This window comes from Ceratotherium simum, chromosome 16 (genome assembly GCF_057802395.1).
Source record: "Ceratotherium simum simum isolate JZ-2026a chromosome 16, ASM5780239v1, whole genome shotgun sequence".
Lineage (NCBI taxonomy): Eukaryota > Metazoa > Chordata > Mammalia > Perissodactyla > Rhinocerotidae > Ceratotherium > Ceratotherium simum.
Genome location: NC_141915.1, coordinates 57,169,613 through 57,178,343, shown reverse-complemented (window position 1 = coordinate 57,178,343; position 8,731 = coordinate 57,169,613). Strand labels below are relative to the sequence as shown.

At 47.0% G+C, this 8,731-nt stretch overlaps 2 protein-coding genes across 7 annotated transcripts; one reads left to right on the top strand and one right to left on the bottom strand.

Moving 5' to 3' along the window:
- The first annotated feature begins 104 nt into the window (after positions 1–104).
- Positions 105–3,273, top strand: SRSF2 (serine and arginine rich splicing factor 2). Of its 4 annotated transcripts, none has more exons than XR_015554771.1 (4): positions 105–690; positions 882–1,192; positions 1,464–1,567; positions 2,212–3,273. XR_015554771.1 is itself a non-coding variant. In XM_087441671.1 (3 exons), the coding sequence occupies exons 1-2, from the start codon at positions 329–331 to the stop codon at positions 1,183–1,185; spliced, it is 630 nt and encodes a 209-aa protein (XP_087297797.1). In that variant the 5' UTR covers positions 106–328; the 3' UTR covers positions 1,186–1,192; positions 2,212–3,273. The 4 variants fall into 4 exon arrangements, 2 of the variants coding, with proteins under 2 accessions (XP_087297797.1, XP_004432866.1); XR_015554770.1 differs by lacking the exon at positions 1,464–1,567 and having other exon boundaries at positions 106–690; positions 2,212–2,310; positions 2,820–3,273; XM_087441671.1 differs by lacking the exon at positions 1,464–1,567 and having other exon boundaries at positions 106–654.
- Positions 2,325–8,389, bottom strand: METTL23 (methyltransferase 23, arginine). Of its 3 annotated transcripts, none has more exons than XM_087441672.1 (5): positions 8,144–8,290; positions 5,827–5,922; positions 4,230–4,396; positions 4,060–4,144; positions 2,325–3,911 (listed from the first exon to the last, which is right to left on the bottom strand). In XM_087441672.1, the coding sequence occupies exons 1-5, from the start codon at positions 8,227–8,229 to the stop codon at positions 3,746–3,748; spliced, it is 600 nt and encodes a 199-aa protein (XP_087297798.1). In that variant the 5' UTR covers positions 8,230–8,290; the 3' UTR covers positions 2,325–3,745. The 3 variants fall into 3 exon arrangements, with proteins under 3 accessions (XP_087297798.1, XP_004432863.2, XP_014644798.2); XM_004432806.3 differs by having other exon boundaries at positions 4,230–4,467; positions 5,818–5,922; positions 8,144–8,231; XM_014789312.2 differs by lacking the exon at positions 5,827–5,922 and having other exon boundaries at positions 4,230–4,467; positions 8,144–8,389.
- Between the last annotated feature and the right edge of the window lie 342 nt (positions 8,390–8,731).

Sequence of the window (8,731 nt, the reverse complement as noted above, 5' to 3'; positions counted from 1 at the left end):
ACGTTGCGGGGCGGGGCGAGGCGAGCCAATCAGAGGATTCATTTCCGGGTGGCGCGGGCGCCATTTTGTGAGGAGGGATATAAATAAGCGCTGGGGCCGACCGCCCGCCCAGTTATTTCTGTGGGGGAGTGCGCTGTGTGTTTTGCTGCGTCCTCCGCTCGGCTTTTGCCAGAGGTGTCCACGCGGAAGCCAACTGCTAAGGGGAGGCACGGCGTCGAGCCGAGCTAGTCTGAGGAAACCGCCGCCGCCTCAGCCGCGCGCGCGGGCCCGTCCAGGGCGTTAGTTCGTCGGCGCGCAGTCGCGGGCCTCGGGCCGCGTCCCCAGGGCCATGAGTTACGGCCGCCCGCCTCCCGATGTGGAGGGCATGACCTCCCTCAAGGTGGACAACCTGACCTACCGCACCTCGCCCGACACCCTGAGGCGAGTCTTCGAGAAGTACGGGCGCGTCGGCGACGTGTACATCCCGCGGGATCGCTACACCAAGGAGTCCCGCGGCTTCGCCTTCGTCCGCTTCCACGACAAGCGCGACGCCGAGGACGCCATGGACGCCATGGACGGGGCCGTGCTGGACGGCCGCGAGCTGCGGGTGCAGATGGCGCGCTACGGCCGCCCCCCGGACTCGCACCACAGCCGCCGCGGCCCGCCACCCCGCAGGTACGGGGGCGGCGGCTACGGACGCCGGAGCCGCAGGTAAACGGGGGGCCGGGCTGGCGCGCCGAGGGCCGCGGGAGCAGGGCTCCTGGGCGGGCGGGCGGGGACCCGCTCGCGACCAGGGAAATGGCGTCGGGCGGCGAGATAATGGCGGCCTGGCGGCGGGAGCACGCGGGCGGGGCGGGGCGCGGCCGCCGGCCCGGACTGACGCCCGCCCGCCCCGCCCGCAGCCCGAGGCGGCGTCGCCGCAGCCGCTCCCGGAGTCGGAGCCGCTCCCGGTCCCGGAGCCGGTCTCGCTACAGCCGCTCCAAGTCCCGGTCCCGCACCCGGTCGAGGTCGCGGTCGACGTCCAAGTCCAGGTCGGCGCGCAGGTCCAAGTCCAAGTCGTCGTCGGTCTCCCGATCGCGCTCGCGCTCCAGGTCCCGGTCCCGGTCGAGGAGCCCGCCCCCCGTGTCCAAGAGGGAGTCCAAGTCCAGGTCGCGATCCAAGAGTCCCCCCAAGTCTCCGGAAGAGGAAGGAGCGGTGTCCTCTTAAGCAAATGGTAATGTCTGAGCGTCCGAGACACGACCCGAACGCAGCAGTGGGGTTTGGAGTAGCGTTTTGATCCGTATTAATAAAACAGTGACTCCTGACGTTAGGAGTGCTGTTCTGAGCTAACTCGGCTTTGGGAGTGATACTGAAGAGGGGTCTGCAGAGAGGATGTGTGTAAAGCTTAGATAATAATGGCTGTTGCGTAAACTGTTTGAGACCTATGAATGAAAATGACTATTTCTTGCTGTTTTTATCCAACGTCTGCATTTTCCCCTTTAAAGCTGCGGTCTCCTGTTTGATAAAAGAATATTGGCCAGTATTGCAGATTTTAACTGATTTGGCTGATCCTCCAGGGACCAGTTTCTGTGGGCGTGTATTGGAGCAGGTTTGTCTTTAAATGTTAAAGATGCACTATCCTCTTAGAGAAAGCGATCAGTTCAACTATTGTTGTACTGACTGGGACTTCATATTCTAACGGATGTGGCAAACGAATTGCAAAAAGCAGCAATGAACTTTTGGAACCCCAAAAAAGTTTACAGGTATTGCACTGGGTGGGGAAAGGATAGTGTGTCTTTAACTCTCAAATCGTTTGGTCCTATTTTTTAAAAGGAAAGGGCCCTCAGTAGCTCAGATATTAAAGCATTGTTCTCAATTGCCAAATGTTTCATTTGAAAACTAAAAGTTTATCTTAAAAACATAGACTAATTTTCTGATTGTAATTGAAGTTTTTGTTTGGATGCAGCCCTCCCTTTTTTTTTTTTTTCTTTTTTTCTCCCCCTTACCATTTTTCACCTTGGTTATTTAGCCAAGAATACATAAACACAAATTTGCAAATGCTGATGGTAGCCATTGTGAAAATTTTCTAATTGGGCCTTTAAAAAACTGTGATAATGGCTGGGTGGAACCTTCTGTAAGCTACTTGTTTCACCAGAGCCTTAGTAAGTACATGCCTGAAATTGAAACCATGTGCACTTTCAGTAACTTCATAGTAATGGAAGGTAAACTGAACTTATTTCTTTTCAAACCTAGATGTGTCCACGAGCAACATAACAGAGGACTTGGGGGAAAAGGACCCACACACTCAGTCCATTGAAGAGCCCTTGGAGCAAGCAACTGGCTATTGAAAAGGTTATTTTGTAACATTTTGTCTAACTTTTTACTTGTTTTAAAGCTTTGCCTCAGGTGGCAAACTTCATTTTATGTGCCATTTTGTTGCTGTTATTCAAATTTCTTGTAATTTAGTGAGGTGAACGACTTCAGATTTCATTATTGGCTTGGATATTTGAGGTAAAATTTCCTTTTTGTTTATATAGTGCTGACTTTTTTTGTTTGAAATTAAACAGATTGGTAACCTAATTTGTGGCCTCCTGACTTTTAAGGAAACGTGTGCAGCCATTACGCACAGCCTAAAGCTGTCAAGAGATTGACTCAACATTGCCTTCATTCATTAAAATTAAAAACCTTCAAAAGTTGGTGTAAATTTGTTTGTATATGTTATTTACTTTCAGATCTAAATGGTAATCTGAACCCAAATTTGTATAAAGACTTTTCAGGTGAAAAGACTTGATTTTTTTTTTGCAAGGATTGTTTACCAAACACAATTCTAATCTCTTCTCTTATGTATTTTTGTGCACTAGGCGCAGTTGTGTAGCAGTTGAGTAATGCTGGTTAGCTGTTAAGGTGGCGTGTTGCAGTGCAGAGTGCTTGGCTGTTTCCTGTTTTCTCCTGATTGCTCCTGTGTAAAGATGCCTTGTCGTGCAGAAACAAATGGCTGTCCAGTTTATTAAAATGCCTGACAACTGCACTTCCAGTCACCCGGGCCTTGCATATAAATAACGGAGCATACAGTGAGCACATCTAGCTGATGATAAATGCACCTTTTTTTTTTTCTCTCCCCTAAAAATGGTAAATCTGATCATCTTCATGTATGAACTTAAAATATGGAAAATGTTAAGGAAGCAAATGGTTTGTAACTTTGTAAGTACTTTATAACATGGTGTATCTTTTTGCTCATTATTGAATATTCTGTATTATGACCATTGTTGCTGTAGTTTAATTAAAACGTTTTCTTGGTGTTAGCTTTTCTCAGAATATGTCTTGGTCTTTTTTTTCCCCCCTTTATTCAAAAGACCTGTGTAATTATCTTGTTAATGTTACTGAGTGTATAGTATGAAAGTTAAACGTCTAGTAACTGACCTTTTTTCCTAAGTTAAAAAGTAGAAATGCCAGTTCAGCACCCACTATCCCTAAAAGCAGTGCTCTAAGGTAGCACTTTGTCGAGGTTGTGGGTACCCCCTTCTCTCACAACCTAACTTACGCCCTATTTTGATGACTTAGGAACAATCCAAGTCCTTTTTCTTATAGATGTTTTAATTTTTGTTTTCATGGCTACATAACCCATGAGTGTTGTCTAGATGACCCACCATAATCTCAGGCCAGCAGATCTGACCATCTTCAGATGGTACTGCTTGTACTCAAGAAGCTAAAGTGGTTTGAGTCGTAGTTGGCATACCAGGTTGCTAATCAGTATTGACCTTGTCCCAAAACAGCTTGTAGGTGTAATTCAGACACTGTCCTTTGCAAAGGAGATGACCAGCATTTCAACAGTATGTCTTCCTGGAAGGGTAGATTCTGCTATATCTTCCTTGTCTGCATCAAAAGACTCCAGAGGAATGTGGACACATTTCATATCCCACTTGTAGAGCAAAGCTTCAAGTGACCAGTCAGCACTGACGAAAATAAATTGTTTTTAAAAGTCATGCTTTTCCTGTTTTGTTTCAGATCCATTTTCATTTTATCCTTACGCTAGGCATTGCATGAGTAGTAAGGCTTAAATTTTAATAAAATTGAGAGTAAACCAGGATTATTCAGGCTTACCTTCTTACCTGGTAAGTAGACCATAACTGGACCTTGGGGTTCTTTTGCATCAAAAAGTATACTGTAGTTAAAATGTCTTCAAAGTCTGGAAAGAAAGGAATTCTTAATAGACTTCTACTTAACACTGCATCTCTGGCCAAATTTACTATTGAAGAGCAAAAAAGTTTTACCTTCTGGTTCAAAGAACACATCAGATGCAAGAATAATATCTTGTGGTGGTAGAGCCAGAAGATCCTGCGACATGTGACCCCATGTTAGTCCTACAATGTGCACCTGTGGCAGGTTATTCATTTGGCAGCTTTGCCGACAGACTTCTAGACAGTGAGGCAGCTCTGAACTGTCTGACAATGTTACTTCGGCACCACATTTTGCAGCTGTAATTCCTGGAAGGCTCACTCCAGCTCCTATCTAATAACACAAGTTTAAAAATGGCATTTGAAAATTGTGCTTAGAACTGCAAAGAATTTGGGGTCTTGGCAGATAGTTCCCCATTTCATTCCTGCATTGATCTTTAAGTATAGGATCAATGTGTTTATGTTTTTGGGCTTGTCATGTCTATAAAACATGCCATGATTATAAACATTGCTTTACTATATGAAGCTTAGGCTTTGAATTTGTTAGGACAGAAGTTATTTCCTTGATTCCTCTAATTGGGGCAAAGGGCAGTTATATTCCCAAACAGGGCCCTGTATTCTGCAACTGACAAATAATTGCTTCCAAACTGTGTCTCAGGCAGTTTCATTGCTTAAGATGCCCAGGGAAGTAGTTTGGGGACACTTGGTCTGTCATTTCTAGTTCTCTTTGGTCTATAAGTTAAGGAGCTCCTAATCAAATAGGACACCAGGTCTCAAGAATCTCTGGGTGGCTTGAGCATGCACAGCCAGCCATTCAGTTACTACCAATTTTAATTGCTTTTATTTGGATAAAGCCTGACAGGTCTGCAACATGGCTTTCTACTAAAGGGGATTTCCCAGGTGAGTCTTGAAAAAAGTGACAAACACTTAAACATACTAAGGAATATACCAAGGAATGCCTTCATAAGTGTTAACATTTATATTGATTGAAACACAAGCTTCCCATTTTTCAGTTTGAGAATGGGCATAGAGATTCTTGATCTTTTATGAATGCCTAACAATTACCACTATTTTGGGCCAGAAGTATGCCAGATGCCTTCTCTACCCTTCATTTCAGTTACATGTTTTTGTGAAAACCAAGAGGTGTTCTTAAGCTTCTGATTTGTCTCCAGCCTTTGGGTTTAAGCATAGTACATTTCTACAAACAACAAAAGTTTATTTCTCCAAGCCTTCAGCACTCTCAAGTCAGGTGGAGTGATGAGAAAAAGCATGAGATACATTTTAAAACTAATCTCAAGATTTCCAAAAATGGGAAGGGCTATTTTGAGAAACACTGCAGGTGTTACAGCAGAGCCTGGATGAGCCTGTTGGGACAACCTGGAAAGACAGCCTTAATAAGTGCTTCCAGGCCAAGATTCCATTACTAACTAGTCAACAGGCTTCACTTAGAATAGGGGTCAGCAAACTAAAGGGCCAGATAGTAAACATTTTAGTCTTGGTGGGCCACATACGGTCTCCACATATTTTTTCAACACTTGAAAAGTGTAAAAAGCATTCTTAGGTCACATGTCTTACAGGCTGGCCACAACACCCCTGATTTTAAAATATTTAACAAAAGCTAATAATAAGCATGTAGACTTAAATCTGAACACAGGATTTCTGGAAATCTCAAGGGCACTTGTACCTCTAAGACAGCCTTGCCTGGCAGAGATCTTCTGTGAAACCACAGGTACTGGGCCAGGACCACAGCACAGGGCCAAACATACATTCCATATTGGAGATGCAGGACCTGAAAAGAATTTTTTTGTATGCCATAAATAACTCATCTGCTGGAAGTTGGAATATTTATACCACAATTACTGAATGTCTGGCACTTGCATCCATGACAAAAATGACAGTTCCCTGCTCTCCAGTTCACAAATATGTGGGGATATAAAACTGCCATACCATGTGATAAGCACTCCGTACACTCATGCATTCAACAAGCATTTATCCAGGGACTGAGTGGCTTAGTGTCTATTCTAGGCTGAGGATGTAACTCTCATGGAGCATTTATATAACCAACTGGGAAGAGACAGGCAACAAGTAAGCAAATAAAGATATTTTTGGTTGGTGATAATGCCACAAACAATAAAACAGGGTGATGGGAGAGTAATGGGGGAGGGGGATGGAAGGGTTCAGTGACCAAAAGGTGGCTGCTCTAGATAGGGAGAGCGGGTAATTCAGGCAAAGGCCCTGAAGCAGGAACTGAAAGGCCTCTGGCTGGACCACAGAAAATACTGGCAGCACAGGCTTGGGGGCTAGTGGCAGGGACCCGTGAGGTCTTGTAGACCACAGGAAGTTTAGCTTTTTTTCTAAATGTGGTAAGATACTGGAGGGTTTTAAGCACAGGCATAACTTGGTATGCTAATGAGAAACCATGTGGTCCTAGGAAGACATCCTAGAAGAGGTTTGAGTGGAGCTGAACTCCGAGTTAGGGAGGCAGGTAGCTTACAAAACCTTTGGAAAAGCATAGAATTGTGAGAGCATGGTATTTAGGGAGGCAAGATAACATAGCTCACACCTCTGGAATGAGCCTGAGTTCAAACTCCAGATCTGTAATTTACTAGCTGTGTGACCTCACTCAAGTTATTTAACCTGTCTGTGCTTCAGTTCCTCAACTGCAAAATACTGTCTCATAAGGTGATTAGGAAGATTCGATGCAAACTACTTAGTACAGTGCCAGGCACAAAATAAGCATTCATTTAGCAATTATTCAACTGCAAAACTGCAAGTCTTCCTGTTTTCTAGAGCAAAGGGTGCCCCTAGTGGGGTGGTAGGAAGGGGGCTGAAGAGGTAAAAATATCAGAGATGAAGGAACTGAAGTTGTGAACTTAATCATTCAATCCACTCAAAAATATCAGTGCCTATGGCCTGGTGGCATGGTGGTTAAGTTCGCGCGCACCGCTTTGGCGGCTTGGGGTTCACAGGTTCAAATCCCGGGCTCCAACGGATGCATGGCTCATCACACCATGCTGTCGAGGCATCCCACATACAAAACAGAGAAAGATGGGCACAGATGTTAGCTCAGGGCTAATCTTCCTCAAGCAAAAAGAGGAAGATAGGCAACAGATGTTAGCTCAGTGCCAATCTTCCTCACAAAAAAATATATATATATATATATTTAAAAAAAAAAATCAGTGACTAAAATATATATTCTCAGAACAGTGGTTCTCTAAGTGTAGGGGGTACAAGCGCCATTAAGAGACAAAAATGTCTGCCCTGGTGGATTTTACCCAGGAGTACAATGAAGGGTTTCCGATTAGAGGAGTGGGTCAGCAGATTTGGGTATAAAGAAAAGGGGCCTCTGTTCTCACAGGGTATATCTTCACCCCCTAAATTTCGGAAGAACTCCAAACGGGTATTTCAACGTGAAGGCGTCTAGAAACTATCAGAAATGGTTTCCACTCCAGCCTTTAACTTCTCCTAAGCTGTTTCTCATCTTTAAAGTGTTATTACTAATGCCTACCCCACAAGCTGCTGTTAAAATCGAATGAAACACTACAACGTGAAAGTACTTGGAAAAACTGGACGTATATAAAGTATAATTATTATTGAGAGTTTAGGGGCAGCCATGAGCTGAAAGGAAGAAGTGAGTGCCAACCCCAGAAACTTTATTTGAGCAGTGAGAGTTGGAACCTCTGGTCCCAGATAAAGGTGAATTAAGACCCTCTTCAACAAGATCAAAGAAAATATTAGGTATCAAGAATGCCACTTGTCTGGCAGGAAATAGTCGATGTAGAGAGGCCTCCTCCTTCCTGGCAGGGTCCCCAAGTTTCTTAATGAAAGACATTTAATGTGCCAAAGGGCTTTATACCAAACCTTTTCGCTCTGTGGTGCATTCTAAAGCGGGAAGCCGCGGACTACCTCCCATCCCCATTCCTAACCCCCAGGTCGTCGGAGAACCGCTCCTGCTTGAGGCGCCACCACCAAGACCGGAGGCGGCGCCCGGCGGATGCCGCTGCACGCACCTGCGGGACGTGGACCTCCAGCACGGCCCCCTCGGCTCCCGGGCCCGGCTCCTCCGAGAACCGAAAGCGCTGGGCCCGGACCACATGTCCTCGGAGGCCACGCTCGCCCGGAGGGCAGTCGCTGGCCCCGGGGCGGTCCGGGAGCAGCGGAGGGCGCCGCGCTGCCAGGGTGTGCACGCGTGGACCCCCCGGACCGGCCGGGGCCGCCTCCCCAGCACCACGTGACCCTCCGTGGGCCCCGTCAGGTAGCTACAACCCGATGGCAAGAAGGTAGAAAGCACCCCTCCAGCGACGAGATAGCTGCCCAGCAAAAAAACGACCCGAAGGCAAGCAAATGAGACACCGAGAACAGCGCGCTCGGAAGCGGGGCCCGAGAGGAGGCGCGTTGCCGGAAGTGGCGCGCCACCGGAAGCGTGCACGGGCGAGGCGGGGCCTCGGTGGGCGGAGCCTGGGCTGGCCCGACCTTCCCAACATGGCGGAGGCCTGGCGTGTGTGAGGGCGGGCCCCGGAGGCGCCGAGGCCAATGGCTTACCGCGAGAGGCCGGGGGGCGGGGAAGACGGCAGCCGCATGCCCAACCCGAGGCCCGG

Excerpts from the sequence above, each read along its gene's own strand:
- SRSF2 (XM_004432809.3), top strand. The coding sequence starts at position 329 with ATGAGTTACGGCCGCCCGCCTCCCGATGTGGAGGGCATGACCTCCCTC. Across the intron at positions 691-881 it reads TACGGACGCCGGAGCCGCAG|CCCGAGGCGGCGTCGCCGCA; the intron begins GTAAACGGGGGG and ends CCCCGCCCGCAG.
- METTL23 (XM_087441672.1), bottom strand. The coding sequence starts at position 8,229 with ATGTGGTCCGGGCCCAGCGCTTTCGGTTCTCGGAGGAGCCGGGCCCGG. Across the intron at positions 5,923-8,143 it reads TGGAGGTCCACGTCCCGCAG|GTCCTGCATCTCCAATATGG; the intron begins GTGCGTGCAGCG and ends AATTCTTTTCAG. Across the intron at positions 4,397-5,826 it reads GATCTCTGCCAGGCAAGGCT|TTCAGAGCTGCCTCACTGTC; the intron begins GTCTTAGAGGTA and ends ATTGTCAGACAG.